Genomic DNA, 23150 nt, shown 5'->3' with positions numbered 1-23150 from the left:
ATTTATTTATAGATATGTGGCTACAAATTTTGATATGCTTGTATAAGAAAATATTAATGATGGTTAGGTCTTCCCATCTGGTTAAAAATAGAAGTATACATTTGAATACTATGGCAACTGAGTGATAGTTTTTCCTTTCTGGCAAGCGTATTATCTCTGTGTGACAGAAATAAGTGTGATTTTAATTTTATTTTATATAACTTTATTTTCAAAATCTAAAATGGACATGCACTATTTAAAAATAAAACAATATTTCACAGACAACACATATTTTCATTAAGAATCATACCTGATGAAGATTAATCAACAGATAAACATGGTCTATTGTGTTTCCTACACAAGTCAGGCCTAGACCTCCCTAGATGGTTTCCAATTCCTTGGCAGAGGGTCTACTGTGGTTTGGGCCCCACAGCCCAGCTCTATGGCAGGGCACCTGGAAGGAACAGAGACCAGACACTGCTGACTATGGACCACTGGTGTACAGTCATCCACAAGCCAAGTGACTGGAATGTGCCCGCCATTTCCCTACAGTTGTTTTGAACTCAAAGAGGGCACATGTGGGTACAGCTAATGCAGCTGTGAAAATATACCATAGGAAAAATAAATATTCTGCACAATGTATTTACAAGGTTAGTTACTTAGTTCTCCACCTCAATTACTTTCAGATGAGATATTATAACTTGAAAATTAGGAAGCATATTCTTGGTTGTTTGGGTCAGTTCAGCACAGAACATGGGACTGAATATCCAAAATCTTTTTCTGATCCATACCTATAAATATACAAAATTGCAAATTTTAATAAGCTTAGAAAAAAATTTCCTGAAAGTACAAATGGTTTGCAGTGTCTCAATTCTTGAAAGATGGAAACGTACAATAGTGCATTTTCACTGCACAGTCACTGAGGGACATTTCCCATCTTCTTTCTGGTTCTTTCTATAAGCACAGACCTCAAAGATGCTGCTACACAGACTCCATCATTGCTGTTGGCCACAGAGAACACTTACTACCAGCTATGTACAGCAAACACAAAGTACAAGTTCAGACAAAGACAACAGGGCTGAGGGTGGCTGTTAAAACTTGAAGAGGTCGATGAAGTGCTGTGGGGACACAGGCGTGAAGCAGCTGTCAGGGTCAGCAGCAGTGCAGGGGTGACCTGAGTCCTGTGGGGAGGGAAGGAGGCAGGTTAGGATGCATTGTCATCCCTGTCAGTCAAGTTTCTAGAGTTCACCAGCATTTTATTCAGTGGACCCTGGCCTACACTACACAGATGTCTCAGCTGGGACTAGTTACAAGCGCAGCCAGCCCCAGTGTGCAGTAGCCCCCAGGGGCCTACTGAGATGGAACAGGAGGCAACATCACGAGGCAGTCTATGTGAAATGCGGGAGTTTATGATCTCTGGATCCCTAGAATCCACCCCTCTGCATCCTGCCTCCTGGCCCCAGATAACCTGCTTTCCTTTGTTGCACAGACTCAGGGATTGTGTGTGTGTGTGGGGGGGGGGGGGGCTGTCTAGAGACAGGACAGACGGGACCCCATAAGCACTGCCCCTAGCATAGGTGTGAGGGAGCTGGTAGAATACTCACAATTAAGGAGCAGAAATGGTATTTTTATAGCAGTGAAAAAGGAAAACGCATGCACGCACACACACACGCACACACATACACACACGAACTGACACCATCTCAGGAGGCTGAGTGGGCCATGCTCTCGCTGGCCCCTTCCAGACCATGGTGAGGCTGTGTGTACTCCCATGTCAGCTTTCAGGGACAAGTCTGCCATTGCCAGTGGGCACTGTGACCTATGCAAGACTGTTATCTTCAGGGTAAGGACAATGCACAAGGTGGAACAGCATGCATGGCAACAGGAAGTACCTTGAACAACCAAGCAAGGTGGTAGTCCTTTGAGATCGTGAAGAAAGAGTCAGCAAGTAATGCAGCCAATGGAGGAAAAAGGGAAAATCACCATTAGAAAGAGCCAGATGTAGTTAGGTATTTATGTTTGAGGTATAGTCTGTGAAAGTAAGTAAGTAAACCCCAGGTACCTAAGTCTGGCCACTATAAAACAATGACAACACATGTCACCATGAGATACCCCAAATCCTTTTATGATTTGAAGACGGTCTCAAGTCAGAAGAAACATTCCTATTTCCTTTAACTATCTCAAATAGACAACTCAGGAAGCCACATTGGCTCCTGGCACCTACATGGCCCTCAGGATCACTGCTAGGTGTCCAGTCCTCTCTTTTAGCAACTGATCTACCAAGATAAGAAAGGGGCATGGAAACCCTATGTCTTAGCCCTGGCTTCCCTAGCTTACCCTATGAATCCAGAGATGTTCTGATAGGTTTTGCATAGTTGGAGATCAAGGACTAGGATGGAAACATGCACACATTGAGGCTTATAGTGCCCAGTGGCTTGCGTGGGGGCCATGGACCTGGTATTTAGAGGCAGGTAGGAAGTTAACAATAAGCACTCCAATATAGTGAAGCTGGAGCAGAAGCAAAACCAGCTTTGGAGCAGATGAAGGAGCCCCACAAGGACAAGTGGGCACTGTCAAACACAGCAACAGGCCTAGCACAAGCCAAGATGGTAATAGAGCCACACTGTGGCTCCCGACCCCAACTGGGGCCAGTGAGAGCTAGCTACTGTTTATCCACTTCTTCATAGGCTTGATTGCCTTTTGGTCCCACACTATATTGGAAGGCAAACTAGATACTTTCCTGAGGCCCACTACATCATTTACAGAGGCAAGGAGGCTGTGATGGCTTGGGCTTGACAGATTCATATCTGTGCTTTCTACATAGGCTGCTACCCTTGAATAGCATCGTGGGGCAAAATGTGGCAGAGGGGAAGTATCTGAGTGCTTCAGGAATTAAGGTAGGAAAGCAATCTTCTTTACACTTAAAACAGAGGTAGGTTGGTGGGTGAAGTAGCAGTGCCACGTGGACTCTCTGTGGCCATGGTCACCTGCCATGTGCAGCTCCACTCACCCTCCAGGCAAAAGAGGTATTTCTTAGAACCAGCAGACTCTTCATCAGGAAGGACTTGTTCTGATTTTTATGACATGACCATACAATGGGTCACTAAATATAAAAGTTTTCAGGCTGATTCTTCAGAAAAGCACAAAACAACATCTCTATTTTAAAAAATCAGAGCTTACATTATTTATGGAGACTTCAGCAGCAGCATATTCTTATACTGCCAAGCAACATAAAAACTGAGGAGAAAGTATGTGTTTGTGTTTTTTCACTTAGTAGACAGAGTGCTCCAATGTTCTTGGGAATTGTTCTAAGAAAAATATTTACATTACATACAAAACTGAAAGCTTTCTATAAAATAATCTGCTTAGAAGTATTAATTAAAACTAGACAGTAGAGTATATCATCTGCTTTGACTCTATAACAGAAGACATGTCCTATGTTCTAGTCCTGAAAGGAGCTGCTGAAAGCAACCTAAGCCCAAGTGAATGGATATCAAAGTGAGTGTGAGCTGGCTCCACACATGGAGCCTCTTCTGTCCATAGGCACCTGTGTTTTGAGAGTAGAGGAAGGCCATCTTCTGTGCATCTATCCATTACCACACTGAAGAACTTAGAATTAATCTGAACATGGATGTTCCTGATCTTGAGAGAGCATTCTGGAGAACAGCCCTACTGATGCAAAGACAGTTTACATACCTAAAACATTTTGAGGAAAAATAAGGGCCACACTCTGGCACAGAACAATAAATCAGATATGAGAAATGGTCTCCTAAGCTGTTTTTTGCTGGAGGTACCAACACCTACTATTTTCAATTGCTGCTTAACACTGGTACTGATAAAACAAGAAAACCTCAGTATCTTCAGTTATCTGCTTAGGAGCCTAAAAATAAAAGTCACACTATTATAATTTGCTAGAATTTGAAATGAAAAGTATGAAAAGCTGTTGTCTCATTTCCAACAATCTATAGTGTGCCTTATGACCCATCAGATGACAAATTAAGAAGAATATACAGCAAAAGAAACAATCAGAGATCAAAATATCTTATGCTTCCTACCTGGCAAAAGCTTCATGTCCCCAAACTTAGAAGCTGAGAAAGCTGGCTCCTTGAGAAACTAAGCCTCCGCTGGTGTTGGGGCAGCCATGAAGGGGCCCTTCCCAGTGGCAGTGTGGGTAGAGATTCTCAGCCAACATTTCTCCCATAGTGTGGTCTCAAATGTCAGGCAAACCATGGAATAGATTCAAGGGTACATTCATATTAATGTGCCCACAAAATAAATTGTCTAACAAGTGGTATACTTTGGTTCCTTTGACCATGGGAAGCATGTGATCATCAGAGACAGAGTAGGTGGTGAGATCAGAAACATAACAAGTGACAGGGAAAAGGGCTCTCAATTTATCCTTTGGAGAAGAACACTGCTAAAGACAATGCTTGTAGGTTTTTCAGTAGAGGGTCAACCTTACAAATAAGTAATGATAGCACCAGTAAGTGGTATGTATGCTGGTACTGGGGCTTGCACACAGGGCCTCTGACTCCTGCTTGACTTTTTTCTTCAAGGTTGCTCTACCACCTGAGCCACACATCCACTTCTGCCTTTTTTGCTTATTAATTGGAGATAAGAATCTCAAGAGTTTGTCTCCTTGGGCTGGTTTTGAACCTTGATTCTCAGATCTCAGCCTCTGAGTAGCTAGGATTACAGATGTGATCCTCTAGTTCCCAAGTCTGGTTATGTTTTGATCCCCTAATGAGAAAAGCACTTCAAGACTATATTTCCTTATGACCCTTTTGCTCTAAAAACCAAACCAAAACAAAACTTGGCTTTGAGAAAAAGAGGATCAAGGCTTGTCCTGGCCCTTTTAGATGACGGCCCCGTGTTCCAGATGGGTTACCGGAGGTCAAGCATATGAAGATGAGGAAATGAGTCTTCCTCTGGTGACAGAAGAGGGTCTGTGGCTCCCAGAGCTCTTCCCAGGAGCAGGCAGGAGTCTCACCTGTGCCTTCCTGTCTTAGTACCCACATTTACAACAAGGAGTACAGCATCTAGTTTTCCTCACTGCTGACCCAAAGCACAAGTATGTGTTTTTATGGCCCCCTCTTCCCTTTCCTTAGATTTGGTAAAATGTATCTAAGTTTCTCATTACAAACACTTTTTCCAATTCTTACCTCTTTTTCCACTTGAAATATAGGTGAAAAGTATGTTTCCCCACATTCCAATCCTCTAATTCCAAGAGTATATTTAAAAACATTACCTTCCAAAAGAGAATGCTGCAGTGCCGACAGAAATGCAAAGTGTCTCCATACTGTTCTTTAGTTGGGTAGTATTTCTGAAGTGTAAAATACATCAACTTCCATTCAATATGACCTTTTTCTGAAAGGATCAAATGTCTACAAAACTAAACAAACAAAATTCTGTTTAGAATCAGAATTTTCAAAACACATAATAGGCACTTGTTTTTGTTTTTTGCCAGTCCTGGGGCTTGCTCAAAGCCCTAGGAATTGAGGAATTGAACCCAGGGCTTCATGGATGTTAGGCCACTAAGCCACATTCCCAGCCTTAGTTTTGTTTTTTTTTTAAGACAGTGTAGTACATGAAGCATTTATTATTTGAAATTAAAGTTACTTGGATTAAGTCACTAAGTGAAATAAATCATGGAGTACTTGTGTGATAGCAAGCAGCTCGGAGACAAATCTTAAGACTCACAGTGGAATAATGTCTGTGATATGTAAAATAACCAACAGGTATTATATGCCTGATAAAGGATTCGTGTAAACTATGTAGCAATGTACTTCAGATGAGACACAGACACAGCCAATGACCTCATGAGGAGACAACAACCGTCTGTCAGAGAGGATACCAAGATCCACTTTGCTTGTTAGGGATGGTGCTGAGATGCCACTTTGTACCATGAGGACGGCTGCAATCAGAAAGTCAGACAGTGCTGGGAATATGGCCTAGTGGTAGAGTGCTTGCCTCGCATACATGAAGCCCTGGGTTCAATTCCTTAGCACCACATATATAGAAAAATCCAGAAGGGGCACTGTGGCTCAAGTGGTAGAGTGCTAGCCTTGAGCAAAAAGAAGCCAGGGACAGTGCTCAGGCCCTGAGTCCATGCCCCAGGACTGGAAAAAAAAACACAAAAAAAAAAACCTAGCCAGAAAGTCAGACAACAGCACATGCAAGGGAGGGCATGGAGAATGGGGACCTTGTACTGCTGGGGGAAGTACAAAATAATGTAGCCACTGTGAGAAACTGACTGGAATTTATCCCAAGGCTAAACAGTCACTATTTGACCTGCATTTCCAGGCCTAGGAAACCACCTGAGAGAAAAGATAATGCACCTATTTACAAGGTTATCAATGCATGCTCCCGGTAACAAAAACAAAACAGGTAGAAGCAAAGTGGAAGCAAACCAAATGCCTGGTGAATGGATAAATGAAACATGGTTTATCCACAGAGCAGAATTTAATTTTGCCCTAAAAGGAATGGCATTCTCCTTCATATTACCACATCCAGCCTGAAGGACATTATGCTAAGGGGAACAACAAACCAGTCATAAAATCTTAAGTGGAGTTTACTTTTTGACTCATGTCAATCATCAAGACCACAGCAACCCAGAGATGAAAAGTAGATTAGGGACTGGGGAAGGGTATGGGGTTCCTTGTAAGGCAATAATCCTGCCCTAAACTTGGCGGTATTAAGGTGCAACAAGGTCTGGTGATGGGATAGCAAAGTATACAACTAGGTAAATCTTATGTATGTTATACACAGACACAAACTGTTTTCATAACTTTCTTATTTGCAAAATGATGCCCTTGATGAGGGTTGCTGCTGCCAAGTGTGCTTTGCATTTTATAACTAAAAACACTCATACTCATTCATGCCTTTTGAGGACTTTGTTTGGAAATTATGAGGAATTCTTGTTTTAAATAAAATTTTAAAAGAGGACAGTCTGAAAAATCAAGAGGACCTGGCAGTAGAGGCGTGGCTCAACTGGTAGAGCACTAGCCAATGAGGAAAAGTGCTAGGCACAAAGTTTGAGTCCAGTCTTGGACTCAAGAAAAGATAAATAAAGAGGACTAGCCACAGCCTAGGCTGTATAAACTTCTATATCCTTCAAGCATCACTGAGACATTAGCTCCCCCATCTTAAGTCTGTCCCCCATCATTGTCCTGAAGGAGTGCTCACACATCAATGATTTTCTCCAAAATATCTATTTGTGATCATTCTGAACTGGAATCTCATATCTACACCAGGAGTTTGAGTCATGTCTTATGAGTGGCCCCCTTCCAGTGTCAGTTTAGACTGTGGATGGTGCTTGTTCTTTCACTGTGAGAGGCTGCCTAACCTGTGTAGTTTCCAAAGAAGTTGTTTCTAAGATGCTTCTTTTATTTAGGGTCTGTTATTCACCAAGCCCTAAAAAATCAGGTGATTATTATTATCTTTTGAATGCTATTTTGTAGTTCAGCCAAAAAAAGTTTGCACCTGTAAGTGCTAATTCCAACTTGTAACCTAACTTCTATTGGGACATAAAATATTGGTGCAGAACAAGTATTTAGCTTCTTTAAGGAATTTCAAGACTTCAGAGTTATCAGTGGACATCCTTAAGATGCCACCGGGGTTTAGCATACATACTTCATACACAGTCTAGTCTGGGCTCAGTACATTAGTCACAGCCCTGGCACCTCTCCCTGTGGATAACCTTGGAGGGAGGTCCCAGGCATATGTGATACATGGGGTCTAGCCCAGACAAACATTTATTTATCCCCTTTTCCTCAGTTCTACATCCTCCCTTCAAGAGATTATTAAGGAAATCTACCATTTCCAATACAAATTTAGAATGTGACATAGTTCATCTCAGAGATAGAGTATCAAATAATGGTTACCAGACACTAGGGAAGGGTGTGGGGAGAGAGGATGGCCAACATGTCCAGGAATGCATTTGGAAAGGTACTTCCTGTTCAGATGAGTAGCCTAATTCTTTCCCTTCTCTCTTAAAAGGTCACTGACCAGTCTTCAGGCCTTAGCTTCTGCAAAGCCCCATCAAAAGCACCCTTTGTCCTCTTCATCCATCCCTCTGACAGGGCCATTCTGTAAGCCTGTGGGATCCTCTTCTCCCCAAGCTCTCACATACATGCTCTGGGTCCTTGGAGGTGTCCCCCTGTATATCTGCTTGAGGCCCTCTTCCCAGCCCCCCTTCCCTGGGCAGATCCTACTGCTCCTTCTGGTCTTCCTAGCTGACCCTGTGAATTTCCTTGTCCATCGTTCTTCCTTTTCGGCACAGTATTCCATGAGCCCCCTTGTACTCATGACAGTCTATTCCTTAAGCAGCATCAGAAGATCTTTTAAAAATTGCACAATAGAGGGATAAAGTGGGAGAGCAATGGAAAGGGTGACATTGTCTACAAAGAAATGTGCTCATTACAGGTACCTGTAACCCCTTTATAATAGTAATAACAATTTTAAAAAAATTTAAAGTTGTGCATGGTTCTGAATGCACTGTTATCTCTTTTTGAGCTCATTAGATGAGGACAAGGATGGCATGGTTTAATGTCTACCTCATTCCCCTCTACACACCAAGGATGTTTTCTTTGTGACTAAACCTGTCCATGGCCATGCCCACAATGGAAGTGAAACACTTCCATCTACATCTTCACAGTGTTCCTACTGATTAACCAGACCCATGTCTATGAGGTATGTGACATGTCACCTGCCCTCCCTGTCCCTGAGCATGGTCAGGGATATCCAGGTTCTGCAAAGCAGTAGGAAGAACAAGGACATCAGCTTCTCCCCTTCGAGGAGGAGAGAGCAGACTCAGAAAAGTCACCGGTGGGCAGCATATACTCTGGAGGACCCTGGAAATGGTGCTGCCAAAGGTTGCAGAGCTAGACTCTTCCAGGACCACAACTGGCAGAGAGAAAAGAGCTGGAACTCAGTTGTCAAGTAAAGGAACCCTGGCAATCCTGTCACTAGGAGGTGAGGCAGGACTCCATTCTGGCTGTGCTAATTGGTTCTCGGCTATTTTTAGAATCACAGTTGTTTCTGAATATGAAAAGTAAGCTTTGCAGCTCTCAGAAAAGAGAAGAGAGAACTGAAGCAACCTCAGCAGTATAAGACTAATCTGTGCCGCTGGAAAAGAAGCACTCATCTGTCTTGAGCACTCATGAGACCCATCAGCTCTGCACCCAAGAGCACTGCAGGGCACTCACCTGCTTCTCAGCAAAGTGGTACTGACACAGCTTCTTCCACAGCCTCCTGTCCTCACTGAGCATGTACAGGGTAGGTGTTACCTGGCCCAAAGTGACAATGTCCCACCCATCTGAGAAGCGGTACAAGATGTTGTTTAGCATGTGCAAGGGCAGGTCACTGAGTGTGAGGCCAGTATTCACCTGCTGAAAGGAAACACAGGTAGTGGATCACTCAGACACCTGATAGCCAGATGGAACAGATGCTTCATAGTGTTGCGACGGTAAAGGTGCCCTGACCTCAAGGGTTACATATACATGTCAATTTGCCCAAGCTTGGAAGGCTGAACACCTACACACATGCCACCTCTACTCCAATGCAAGGAGGCAAAAGCTGTACTATAGTATTTAGAAAGACAGACACCTGGAGAATGGTGGGCTCTAAAATTTGGATCTGCTGACAAAATCAGCCATGTTTCATCAAGGCAATAAAGACACGTATAGTGAGTGAAGGTCATGGGATGGGGTCCCACTGGGTCAACGCAAGAGACCCAGATCCAGCCTCATAACCAGATACATGACACCATGACCACTGTGTGTCAGCCCAATTGGGGGGGGGGGGGTGAAGGGTCAAGGTTTTGGAAAGTTGGGGTAGTAGGGGGGTGGTGCCTTCATCTTCAAGGTCCTTTCAGCTTGACATATCTATTTTTAATTTTAATCTTTAAATATTCTCACAATTTTAACATGTTTACATATTTAAACTATGTTTATATTATTTATATGTATACTTGTTTTATGTATTTTCATATTTTATTTTTAATTTAAATTTCTATTATGGTAACTGACAAAAGCTTCACATATTTATGGTGTACAGCAGCACATCTGATACTCATGCACACAGTGACATAATCACCATCACCCTGTTTAGTAACACATCCATCACCATGCACAGTAAGATCTGCTCCCAGCATGTCTGAAGTAGTCCATGTCTCACTGCTAATCACAGCCATGAGGTGTACAGTTCTACCTCTATCCCCATTCAGCTCACAAAACTGAGACTACACATACTTCATCAGTACTTCCCTGACTCCTAGCTACTGGCTGAAATGATTTCAGCCATATACACTATTCCTTCCTCATGCAAGCCAGAGAACAAGCACACTTTGTCAGGCCCTCAGTGAAAACAGGTTGAATGCTCCAGGACAAGGCAAGAGTTGTGAGGTGAGGCTGTGTAAGACTCCAAGTTGAACTGAACAGTAAGGCAACAATAACAAAACAGCATAATCATGGCTTAAGAGAGACACATAGGCCACCAGAATAGAATAGCATCTTCAGTAAGAACATGGGATGAAGAATGTTCACTGATTACAGAGGCAGAGCAATATGGTAGATAGGAAATAACTGTCACTTTAACAAGATGAAAGAGAAGAATCCAGTGACATGAGAGACCAAATTCTGAGGAAATAAAGTGGAAGAAAAGAGAACCCATAGAGGAGATAGTGGAGAGACAGAAAATCACAGAAACAAAATCACAGAAGAAAAGCTGTGAGGAATTTGGAGCTGGCTCCTGGCTCTCTGGGCAGGGAAACAAAATATGGTAACACCAGGTAAAAATCAGCTGGGCCAACTGAGGGATTGCCAACTTTGGCTGAAGGAAAAGCCATACAAGCGACAAGTCTTGTCCCTAGCACAGGAGCCTAGGAGGCGGTGATTTTAATTTGCTGTGAGAGGCTGCACTGGAGAACTAAGACATTCTGTGTTCTCCTGTATCCCAGAGACTGCCAGAGGCCTCATCGTGAAGATGTTTCTCTGGGATCCCTGAGTCAAGGCACAATCACAACTTAGCATTGCATAGTGTCCTGTGAAATGTCATAGAGCTTGGGTTAAAAACATCAATTAAAAGAGGTATGTAAGGAGAGGGCAGAGGTCCAACAGGGACCAGCAGAAAAACTGAAGCTGTGGGAAGCTACACTGCCAGCTAAGAAGTAAGAAGCTGGGAGGCAGTGCTGGGAGATGGAGGATTGGGAGTTCTTGTCCAACCAGACAGCACACACCTAGGTGGTAGCACCTCATTAAGCCCAGTACTGAAACTCAGCTACCTTAGGCTGGTGGCCATAGTTGGTGCAGCAGAAGAAAAGGAAGTGGCAGTCCAAAAAGCCCAGCACAATCTGTCATTAAAGGCAGCCTCTCCAGAAAAGTGTCAGTGAAACAGTCTTGGTACCCTGAAGTGTCAACCAATAGAGACATCAGTCTCAAAGACACTAGCTATCAGTGGCAGCTATAACTATGAAGGGCTTGCCCAGACTCAATGCAAGATCTGCTGATGGAAAAAAAAAACGACACACACACACACACAAAAACACCTCACATCCAGAACTAAAGCAGCCTCTTGCATCATACAGAGAAATTTGTGTATAAACTGGTATGCATATGAGAACAGTGGAAAATTTATATTTTATGTGAGTTGTGTTTTTGTTTTGATTGATTTATGAGTTTAACTGTATGCTTTTCTTTTCTATAAACTATGTACCTTTTAACTTTTACTTTCTATCATAGGCTTATTACCCCCTCCCATTTAACTTACCTCACATGCACTGTCACCTCAGGTAACTAAATACTTAGTTTATACCAATAGGGTTATCCGCTTTATCACCTTCCTCCTACTGCCTTGCTTAAGGAAGGTCTTCCTAGAGCATGGTGATATGCTTTAAATCCTATATTGAAATCTGAAAAGATCACAGCAGAACCAGTGACTGATCTTCAATAAAACTTGCAAGAAACTCAAGACTGGTTCACCACTTGAAATTTCTTTTGAAACCAAGCTTCCTCGTTCTCAGTGGAGAAGAGTTTCACACACAGTATCGATTGTCCATTTATTAATTGGATTTGTTCCTTTGCTGTATAATTTTTTGAGCTTTTTGTATATTTGTATATTTATCCTTTATCTGTTGAATAGCTGGTGAGGACTTTCTCCCATTCTGTGGGCTGTCATTCTGCTGATGGCTGCTGTATAAAAACTTTTGATTATTCCCACTCTTACTACCATCATCTGGGTAATTGTAGTCCTATTCGGAAACCATTTACCTGTGCTATGAATTCCAGGGTTTTCTCTACATTTCCCTATATTAGATTTAAAGTTTCAGGTTTTACTTTGAATTATTCAATCTACCTGGAGTTTATTTTTGTACAGGGTGAGAGATAGGGGTCCAGTTTTAGGCTCTTGCAAGTGGAGTCTATTTCAGTTTTCCCAGAACTATTTATTGAAGAAAATGTCTTTTCTCCATTGCAAATTTTTGGATAATTTGTCAAAAATTAGCTGACTGTAAATGTGTGGCTTTATTTTTTTTTAATGCGTCAAATAATATATTTTAATGATTAAAATGACACAACATATACAGATGTTAGAACATTATGTTGTACCCCAGTAATGATTTCAATTAATGCATTTGTCTACCAGGAAAAGAATAAACTTTTTTTTCTTATTTATTGTCAAAGTGATGTACAGAGAGGTTTACAGTTTCATACGTAAGGTGCCAGTGGCTCACACCTGTAATCCTAAATGTGTGGTTTTATTACTAGATCTTCTATACTGTTCCATTGGTTTTTAGATCTATTTTTGTGCTTATATTAACTTATTTTTGTTACTATGGCTCTGTAGTATAATTTGAAGTCCAGTATTATACCTCCAGCAGTGTTCTTTTTTACTCAGAATTACTTTTGGTGTTATATTGAGAGAGGTAAGGCACAAACACAAATACAGCATTAGCTCACTTATATAGATGCTAAAAAGATGATCTCAAAGTAGAGAGTAGAATAGTAGTTATCAGAGCCTGGGGAGGGTACGGAGAGAGGGGGATAAAGAGGGATGGTTGATGGGCTCAGAGGTGCAGTTGGACATGAGTAATAACTTCTAATGTTGCATAGTATAGTAGTAAAACTATAGTTGATAGTTAATTTAATATTTCAAAAAAGACAGTAGAAGATTTTGAATGTACCTAACACAAAGAAATGATGAATGTCCAAGTTGATGGATATGCTAATTACTCTGATGTATTAAATACTATATACTGAACTGTCACACTATACCCTGGTAGGTGTGTACAATTTACTACATGCTGACTGAATATAAAATGTATTTGAAAACAGAAAGAAATCCATACCTTTGTCATCTGAAGATTCTGTAGCTGTTGCTGCCAACTAAGAACAGTTTCTAAGCGGCAAATCCAAATATTGATGTTTCCCACTAACACTGACTTTCCTACCCCTCTTACAAGGATGCAGAGAGTAGAGCTCAGGTCTTGGAGAAGGTCTTTTATTAGGCGAGGATTCTGGTGGTCATCAAGAACTGGAATAAAGAAAAATGAAGCTGTGGCTTGAAAGAGTTTCACAGGTGTCCATTGATAGATGAACAAAATGCTATCCCTACATATAATGGAGTATTAAAAAGGGAATTATGACACACATCTACATTGGGGATAATGATAAATTTTGGGGTGGGCTCAAGTGGTACAGCACTTTCATAGCAAGTACAAGGCCCTAAATTCAAATTCCAGGACTGCCAATAATAATAATAATAATAATAGTTTTAAAAACAGAGGTAAAGGTGAGTTTTATTTATTTGATCTCAATGAAAACCAAAGATCTAATTTCACTATAACCAAAAAGTGGCATTATTTTTTAGGTTTTACAAATAATGAGAGGTTTTGAAACATTAATTTTACCTGAGTAAATTTCACTTGGATCTACAGTTTTTTCTTTAAATTGGTTAGTTTGAACTTGTCATGCATGTCCGCTAATTGTGAAAAATGTAGTTAACTTTATTGATGGCCGCTTATTAACTGACGCAAGCTTACTAATTTCTTTCTTTTTCTTTTTGCTACAGTACCAGGACTTGAATCCAGAGCCCTGTACTTACATGGCTTGATTGCCTGGATGGTGCTCTGCTACTTGAGCTACCAATGTCTCCAGCTTTGCTTTCTGTTGGCTATTTTAGAGGTAGAATCACTCAGACTTTTCTACCTGGGCTGGCCTCAAATCTCATCCTCACAAATAGTTGAAATGATACACATAAGCCACCACCACTGTGCTAAATTAAATAATTTGTTTACTGCATGTTTAAGCGAATAAGCCATAATCTTGCACATTATGGAACTATCTAGCTGCATTAACTGTGACTGGCAAAATGGCTTCTTAGGGCTGCGTAGCTTTGGGATTGGCTCCCTCTCCTATCATGGTGAGCTCTCTGCATGCAAAGGTAAAGAGCAGACACATGAAGACTCTGGAGCTGGAAGATCCATCTTCCAGCCTGTGGTCACAACTCACATTATTACTTTTGATTGCATATATACTGGGAGGATAAGGAGGGGTGGAGAAGATAAGCCAAATTTCCAATTAAGATTTTTTTTTTTTTTTTTTTTGGCCAGTCCTGGGCCTTGGACTCAGGGCCTAAGCACTGTCCCTGGCTTCTTCCCGCTCAAGGCTAGCACTCGGCCACGTGAGCCACAGCGCCGCTTCTGGCCGTTTTCTTTATATGTGGTGCTGGGGAATCGAACCTAGGGCCTCGTGTATCCGAGGCAGGCACTCTTGCCACTAGGCTATATCCCCAGCCCCCCAATTAAGATTTAAATTAGTAAAAATTCCAGTGATCATCTTACCCTTTTGAACGATTTTATCCAAAATGTTGAAGTAATTCTTCTGTGCCACACCACTTAATGACGTTAACTGGGATTTTGCAATGAGCTGTAGTAGCTTAAAGGAAAGATGACAGAAAGAGGTAAGCAGTGTATAAACCATTTACTATGTTTGGTGGATGAGAATGAATGAGAGAGGGAAAAAGAGATGGCAGAATAACGTATTCAAATACATGGTATCTACATAAAAAGGTGGAATAAAGAAACTCACTGAAAGATACTAAATTGGACTGTAGTGGGATAGGAAAAGAGATAGCAAAAGAGGTTACTATGACTGGAATATAACACATGCACATGTAAACTATCATGGTATGTTGGGCATTGGCTTGGCATTGAGGGGGGTGGTTCTGAGAGGCCGCCTCTCCTCCCGTCCTGGGGCTGCATGGCTGTTATCCACTCCTACCCCCCTCCCGGGTCCAGAACCAGAAAGGGTAGCCGACCAGCCCCATCTCCCATCTCAGAGCACATGTAGGCCAAGAATGGCGCCAGGCTGATCCCCAAGGGGCGGTCCTGTGGGATGTGACTTAGAACCGTGGAGGAGGTCCTAAGACGCTGCCTTTGAAAGTACAGCCCAGGTAGCCTGTCTTAGTGTCTAGCTAGTCACTCCAGATCCCTCCCCTTCCTGCTTTCACTACTGCTATAAATGTGGCTGTTTTTCCCTGAATAAACTGGAGTTCCAAGAAGCTATTCCCGAGAACGCCCACGTGTCCTGCATCCTCGTTCTTACGTGTGTGGGGAGGGGTGTCTCGCGTCCACACACAGTCTAAGGCTTGCACGTTGGGCTGCACTCCAGCTTTCCCCCCCGCGGGACGGGGCAGAACATGCGCAAGAGTGAAAGGGTCACACATATGACGCCCAACGTGGGGCGAAAAGCTCACAGGAAACGTAGACTCTGAGCTACCAGTAAACCCTTGGATCATGGATGGTTTTCTGGGTGTGTGGTCCCCTCATTGGCAGGGAGACGGGGCAGAGCCAAAGTAGATTCACGCTCCAAAATACCGGATTGGACTTTTGGGACACTCAGGCCAAGGGCTGAGGGATTTCAAAACATGCTGCTGGCCTTTTTAAACTGGCTGCTAGGGAGAGGAACAGATTTTCCACTGCCCGGGGGGATGAGCTCGCGTGCGGGTCCCGGACGATGCAGGTTCCGCGGCTGGTGCGGCGGAGAGGCGCTGCGGGGGTGGGGGGGGCCGTGGCCGGCGCCCAACAGCCCCCCCCCCCCTTGGCGGCACTCAGGCCGGCTGTGGCCCGGCCAGCGTTTTTCTGGGCTAGCCTGCCCCTGCTCCCTCCCCCCACCTCTGAGGCCTGCTAATTTACTGGCCTACCTAACACGTTGCTGGCTAATCTGCTTTGAAAGAAAAAAAATAGGGTTTTAGGTTTTTGTTATTGATGTTTCTTAAAGTTTGGGGATTCACTTAAATTCGGAAGCTTTTGGTGGACAAAGGAGAGGTTTTGGCCGGTGGGCTCCTTCCGCCCTCACCCCAGGTGCCGCATTCCTGGAGGCTGGGCAGGGCTGTGAGACTCCTGTAGCCTGTCTGCAGTCTGCAACATGAGCCTGGATCTGTGAAAATCTGTTTCCTTGAAAAGTCGTTTAACGACCACGTGGTTCTAAAATTATGGGCAAAATAATACCATTTTGCGGGGCTGGGGATATAGCCTAGTGGCAAGAGTGCCTGCCTCGGATACACGAGGCCCTAGGTTCGATTCCCCAGCACCACATACACAGAAAATGGCCAGAAGCGGCGCTGTGGCTCAAGTGGCAGAGTGCTAGCCTTGAGCGAGAAGAAGCCAGGGACAGTGCTCAGGCCCTGAGTCCAAGGCCCAGGACTGGCCAAAAAAAAAAAAAAAAAAAAAAAAAAAAAGTAAAAAATAATACCATTTTGCCACTGGAATTCCAGAAAACTTACATGGCCAATTCATAGATTTTTCTAAGCGCGCCCAAAGCTTGTGCACAGCCGTTTGTCTGCATGTATGTGTCTGTCTGTCTTATCTGTTTGTGGGTAAAATATGTAAAATCTAGCATCATGGTTTAAAAGTTACTTGCCTCTTTAACCACTGCATTAACTTGCTTAAGTTCTGTTTTAGACTTTCCCTTGCAGCCTGCAGGTGGGGTTACAGCAAGGAAAAATCCCAGGTTTTCAACCATAACGGATTGTTTGGGGGGCAAGCAAATGTGTCTAAGAAAAACTCCAAAAGGTTCTAATATACAACATGTGGTATAAGTACAATAATGTAAAACCAGTGTGTTATTCCTTATGTTAAAAGTCAAGTGTACATCTGTTCATGACAATTCTTTGGTATAGACTAAGATTTTGCTTTTCCATTTTTCTCTCCTGTGCTCTCATAAACTCTTTAAGATCGAGGGATCAGAGTCATTTTATACAAATGTAACTATTAACCCAGAATTTGCTGACCCAAGATTAACATTTTGCTTCATAGGATACAGGTCAACATGTGTGCTAGCTGCGTGGACTGTGGCAGGAAGCCTCCACAGTCTGTTCCCAAACTGCTTGGGTTTCTCAGTCAAAGGCCAATAAGGAAAGGACAAAAAGGAAAAAAAAAAATCTAGGACGGACCTGTGTGCCTATCCTCAGAAATGAGGGGTGATCCGGCAAAGGTGCAGCTTAGCCAGCCCATGCGGTGGCACAGGCCCTGGAGGGAATCCATGTGGCGGGACAGCCATAAGGGGGCGTCCATTCATGGCGGAAGAGGACAAGCCAGCACCAAGACAGTTCATCAAGTTCTGAGGAGTAGGATGGAGATAGGCTGTTAGGTAAGACAGGCCAATGGAGGCCTTTCTTTTGTCTCTTGTTTTCAGGCGAACTTTGAAAACATGGTAGTAAAAATGAATGATTTGACTGAAATTTCTAAAACTGCCCCTTGAGAGATACTGAGAATTGAAGGTTTTTTTCAAATGGTTAAAGAGTTTATTTGTCTGATGTGATTTGATTCCTGTGCTATTTTTGCAATTTGGATGTATTGAAAAAGCAAAGATGCTAAGACTGGATTTTCTTGTGTTTGTAATTCTGGTGAACACTGTTAAAAGTACTTTTGATACAATTGTTTTGGATATCAGTTTAGTGATTCGGGTGCTGAATTCTATGTGTATACTGTGATGTTATGAGTAAGACTCCTAACTATCTTAAGTTATATATAATCAGGCAAGTATTGTAAAGTATATATATTAAACTAATGGGGATAAAAGCAAACTCTCATTAACTCTATGTAGGAAGAAATGGCAAAATGGGCTAACATTTCTCACTAATTTATTGGAAAGCTGGATGGATGAGTGTTTCTAATTTTGTAATTGTAGTTCTTGCATTAAGGAAAAATTGTCATTTGGGTTCAAGGGTTGTGCAGTAGCTGGGACTGAAGAAAAAAAAAATGGTTCTTTTCAAACATGCAGCCCGGAGGCAAAGGACAGTACCTGGTTTCAGAATGCCTGTAAGCTTCAGAGTTTTTCCAATGCAGATAAGAGCTAAAGTGTTAGTGTTAAAACAGAGGTTAGTAAAAAGGCTTTGAAAATCAAGAATGAATTTCTAGATAAAGAATTTGAGCAGCCAGAGAGCTAAAGAGTAAATATTAAAGACTTTAAATTAAAACAAATTGGATTTCTGGATATGAGATTTGAAAATAAAAATTGTCCTAAATGATTGTTGCAAAGTGAGAAAAGGAAAATTATGGCAACCAAAATGAGTATTTAATTGCCATCCCCGTCTGTCTGTAGGTTTTTTTGGTAACAATTTCCAGCAGGCCCACAGAGAAGGATAGTTGATCCCTACAAGTTTGTCAAGATGTAACATTGGCCCTTACCAAGTTCTAGGTAAGAGATGCTTAAAGACTACTTCTGTGTGGACCACCTTGTTGCTTTAATTGGAGTAAAGTGGCCTCTTGTAAGACTCGTTGATCTAAAATCTGCAGTTCAAAGCCAGCCCGGGCAGGGAAATGTCCCTGGGAGAATCTTCATGTCCAGTTAGCCAGCATAAGTGCTGGGAATAGAGTCGTGAGTCACTCTGAGGCTCAAAGTGGTAGGGGTGCTAGTCTTGAGCTGGAGAGCTGAAGGACAGCACTCAGTCCAAGTCCAAGTGCAGTGACCCTGAGTCCAAGTCCAGTGACCAAGAGAAATGCCAAAGGTGCATTTACACCAGCATGGAAAAGTCACTCCTGGGACAAAAAGGATGGAGCATCCAGAGGCAGTAAGCAACTGCTTGGATGGCAGAGATGGTGTCAGATCCTAGAGTCACTCCTTTTGGCCTTTCAAAAGTTAATCAGAGCCGGGAGGTCCTAGAAAAATAGTTCGTAAGCATGCCTTTTATTACCCATGTCTATTTACTTTGTAACTGGACAGGAACTTGCCATTCATCTGTAATAGCAGGTAATAAAGCTAAGTTTGTTAAATGGGGGATAGTTTAAAAATCCCAACCCCTGCATCTACTCAAAGTCCTAACTGGTAGTAAATTTTGAGCTAGCATATTTATTCAGAAAAGAAAGCCTGTGGATCTGAAAATGTCTTTATTAATATCTAGGCCTACAAAGGTAATTTAGGCATTGTTAGGTTTAGTTCAAGGCCATCATCTTTCTACACTTCTGTGCCCAGCACAGATCTGGACCCTGGAGGCCCCAGCCCTAGGGGCTTCCTGATGTGCCCAAGCTGCAGGAGCTGGCCAAAAGAGACCATGACACCCTCTGGCCTTGATAACTATTCTTGTGGTAATGATGAGGACCTTTACCAACCAAACTGGATGGTACCAGGCTAAATGACAAATCAGGGGCCCCTGACCACTTCACCCCCTTTCAGCAGGAAGTAGTTCCAGAAGAGATGACCTCCGCCCATACTCCCCTGTCATTAATTAAAACAAAAAGGGGGGGGAACAGCCCCCATGACCAGTTAAGGACAGCTATGCTTACATTAAATATCTTAAATTTACACACACAAAAAAAAGAGATTTTAAATTTCCCCAAATCAGTGTGGGAAGGAGCCTTGCATGTACCTTACCCGATTGGGAAACTAAGTCCAGAGCATTGGCTCTGGAGAAATGTCTTCTCCTTGTTCTCTCTAGGAAAACAAAGACCGTGGTGGATTTCTTCATGCTCTCCCATGGAAATACGGAAAGCCTGCCTGCGTACATCAGCGGTGGACCAGCGCCAGCCCTGCTTGCTTCCTGGACTCCATCTTGGCGTCTCTGTGGCGCAATGTTTTGCGGTGGCAATATTGCCTGCAACTTTGCAAAAGAACTGGAAAGGACTATTACATTGTCATTTCCCTTTTGTCTCTCCCCTGCTGCTAAACTTAGGGGTTCCAGTTGGAAGGAAATAGGAGTTGAGGTTTTTGACACCTTGCCTCAATGTTTATGATAAAATGTTTATAAGATAGGCGTAAGGGTTTAGCACCTTACTTCAATGTTTATGATAAAATGTTTTACTAACCACATGTGTTAAGTTACCAGCACCTTGGCTGCTGTGGACCACCAAAGTCGCCAGAGATTGAACCTGCTTCTACCTCACCGTCAGGGAAGGGGAATGCTGTCTACGTTATCTTGAGTGGCACAGAAACGGACTAAAACTCCCACCTTCTCTGAACTGAGCCAGATGAGAGGCCCTCCATTTGCTTTGTGCTTATGTTTACATCTGCCCTGTGTTATAATTGCTTATGTTTACATCTGCCCTGTGCTACATCTGCTTATGTTTACATCTGCCTTGTGTTACAATTACTTATGCTTATATCTGCCTTATGTTCACATTTGCATCATGTTTGCATTGCTTTTTGCTAGACAAATAGGTCTCCTATACTTTAGGCAAGGAGCTTGGGCTGTCCAGCCAACAGTGGCCTTTGGCTTTTAGCCATTTGGGAATCCCATGAGGTTGGTCAGAACGCCCACCAGGACCCGCTGCTTACCGGGGTTTGCAGGCATGAGGCAGAATTAACAGGACTTTCTTTCGAATGCCAATCCCACTCTCCCCGAGTTTTCTCACCGGGCTGGCAGGCCCTGCAGGTAGGTGTGCCTGAAGAGCTAGGGTGTTAGCCCAGGACGGGTACACCTCCTATGGGGGGGGGGGGCAGCCTAAGACATGCGCACTCTGGAGTAGGGCGCCTCCTGCTGTTCAAAAGAAAAAAGAAGGGGGAGATGTTGGGCATTGGCTTGGCATTGAGCGGGGCGGTCCTGAGAGGCCACTTCTCCTGCCCTGGGGCTGCATGGCTGTTAGCCACTCCTATCCCCCTCCCGGGTCCGGAACCAGAAAGGTAGCCGACCAGCGCGACCCGTCTCAAGAGCACATGTAGGCCAAGCAGGGCGCTGGGTGGAGCCCCAAGGGGCGGTCCTGGGGGAGTGACGTTAGCCCATGGAGGAGGTCCTAAGGCGCCGCCTTTGGAAGAACAGCCCAGGTAGCCTGTCTTAGCATCTAGCTAGTCACTCCAGATCCCTCCCATTCTTGCCGTCACTACTGCTATAAATGTGGTTGTTTTTCCCTGAATAAACCGGAATTCTGTGAAGTTTTCCCCGAGAACGTCCATGTGTCCAGCGTCCTCATTTTAAGCGCGTAAGAGGAGGGGTGGGCGTTCTCGCGTCTACACACAACGAAGGCTTGCACTTTGGGCTGCACTCCAGCTTTTCCACCCGTGGGATGGGACGGAACACGCACGAGGGTGAAAGGGTTCCAACAATGGTAAAGCCCAGAAATGAAATAAATGGCAACAAACAGGCTTTGTCATAATAAAACCCCTTTATAACTAATATACACGCGCGTGCGTGCGTGCACGCACGCACACACACACACACAGCCTTGGTTTTGTCCTTGACCTTTTTTTTTTTTGTCCTTGAGCTTCTTTTACTCAAGGGTAGCACTCTACCACCTGAGCCATAGTTTTACTTCTGGCTTTTTGGTAGCTAATTGATGGTAAGAGTCTCACAGACTTTCCTGCCCAGGCTGGCTTCAAACCATGATCCTTAGATTCTAGCCTCCTGATTGCAGGATAAGGATTATAGGTAAGAGCTACCAGTGCCCAGCTACAACTAAAATATTCTAAAAAAATACCTTCAAAAACTTTTGACTGAAGGCAAGAATAACCAACACAACTGTAGTGAGACACAAGGAAAAAAAACACAATTAGATGTTGCAAGGAGGGCTTAGATGCTAACCAAACCACACCATCCTGGAGTACCTGACTGACACCAGATATAAGGTCTCCTTGACCACCCATGGGCAGTAGAGAACACATTTAAGATGAGCTAATTTTCTAAATAACCAAAATTAAGGTACATAAAACTTAAAATTCTTAAACCCTGTTTTTCCCTAAGATGTACATATTTTAGAAAACAACATAGTTAGTGGTTTTTTTTTGTGTTTTTTTTAACTAGTCCTGGGTCTTGAACTCAGGGCCTGAGTTCTTTTTGCTCAAGGCTATCACTCTACCTCTTGAGCCATAGTGCCACTTCCAGCTTTTTTTTCTGTTTATGTGGTGCTGAGGAATCAAACCCAGGGCTTTGTGCATGCTAGGCAAACACTCTACCACTAAGCCACATTCCCAGCTCTGCATTTAGCATTCTATAGCTACTAGATCTATCACAGTTTAAGATGAAGCTAAGGTAGTCATTTCAGTTTTAAAGTCAATTTTAAAGAAAGCTACTTAACAAATAATAATGGTGTGCAGCATGCAAGCAAAATAAAAATACTCATGTAGTTCAACTGACTAGAATTGATAACATGCTGGACTGGTCTCTTCAAAGCACTGAATACCTGGGCATTCTACTCAGTAAGCAAAGAAGATAGAGGCTTTGAGATTGGCAGTAGTGGCTTCCTCTACCCTAGTCTCAAGAATCAAATCCTTTTATGTATATGTAGACAGATGACCAAGAACTACTACTGAAAAGGCACTGAAGTGTGGTCTCAACTATCAAAGACCTGGTGGAGAAGTATTAGGAAAGACTGAGTCTTTCCTAGCTATTAACTCCTAACATTTCAATTAGCCAGAGTAAAGTCTCAGTTCTATTACAAGAAAGTAGGTACCTAAGGAGACATTGTAACTTTCTCCATGACAACTCAGAAAACAGTGGGAAGCCAGCCTACAACAGCTATGTGTAGGTGGATGTGGAGAGCCATGGTATTATCGTCCCAGATATCCATGAGTACTGTCCATGAAAACCAGCAGAAACCAACAGCTACTTAAACCCACATCTCTGTCTGACCAGCAACACTTACTAATGCCTATAAACATTAAGAGAAAATATTCCCCAGTGTCTCCGAACAACATTAGAAACAAAATATGTTTGGAAAACTATGACTTGTCTTTTACCCACAATTC

The 23150-nt window shown here is 43.0% G+C and overlaps 1 protein-coding gene and 1 long non-coding RNA gene across 4 annotated transcripts in view; one reads left to right on the top strand and one right to left on the bottom strand.

Annotated features, from left to right (window-relative positions):
- Positions 1-303: 303 nt before the first annotated feature.
- Fbxo25 (F-box protein 25) overlaps positions 304-23150 on the bottom strand; it is a 31543-nt gene continuing 8696 nt past the window's right edge. The window contains exons 6-11 of one of the 3 annotated variants that reach the window (XM_048331000.1): positions 14816-14909; positions 13322-13506; positions 9186-9365; positions 5228-5371; positions 1872-1898; positions 304-1160 (exon numbers count right to left, since the gene is read on the bottom strand). In XM_048331000.1, the coding sequence (XP_048186957.1) occupies positions 1071-1160; positions 1872-1898; positions 5228-5371; positions 9186-9365; positions 13322-13506; positions 14816-14909 (720 nt within the window). In that variant the 3' untranslated portion in view covers positions 304-1070. Of the gene's footprint in view, positions 1161-1871; positions 1899-5227; positions 5372-9185; positions 9369-13321; positions 13507-14815; positions 14910-23150 lie in introns of all 3 variants that reach the window. The other 2 variants (XM_048330999.1, XM_048331002.1) reach the window with 2 other exon arrangements.
- On the top strand, positions 5312-6318 carry LOC125339738. The gene is made up of 3 exons (XR_007208591.1): positions 5312-5428; positions 5537-5906; positions 6135-6318. It is a non-coding gene; the product is annotated as an uncharacterized LOC125339738 (long non-coding RNA).

Source organism: Perognathus longimembris, chromosome 21, assembly GCF_023159225.1.
Source record: "Perognathus longimembris pacificus isolate PPM17 chromosome 21, ASM2315922v1, whole genome shotgun sequence".
NCBI classification, from domain to species: domain Eukaryota; kingdom Metazoa; phylum Chordata; class Mammalia; order Rodentia; family Heteromyidae; genus Perognathus; species Perognathus longimembris.
The sequence above is the reverse complement of the archived record's forward strand: the minus strand, read 5'-3'. Positions and strand labels throughout refer to the sequence as shown.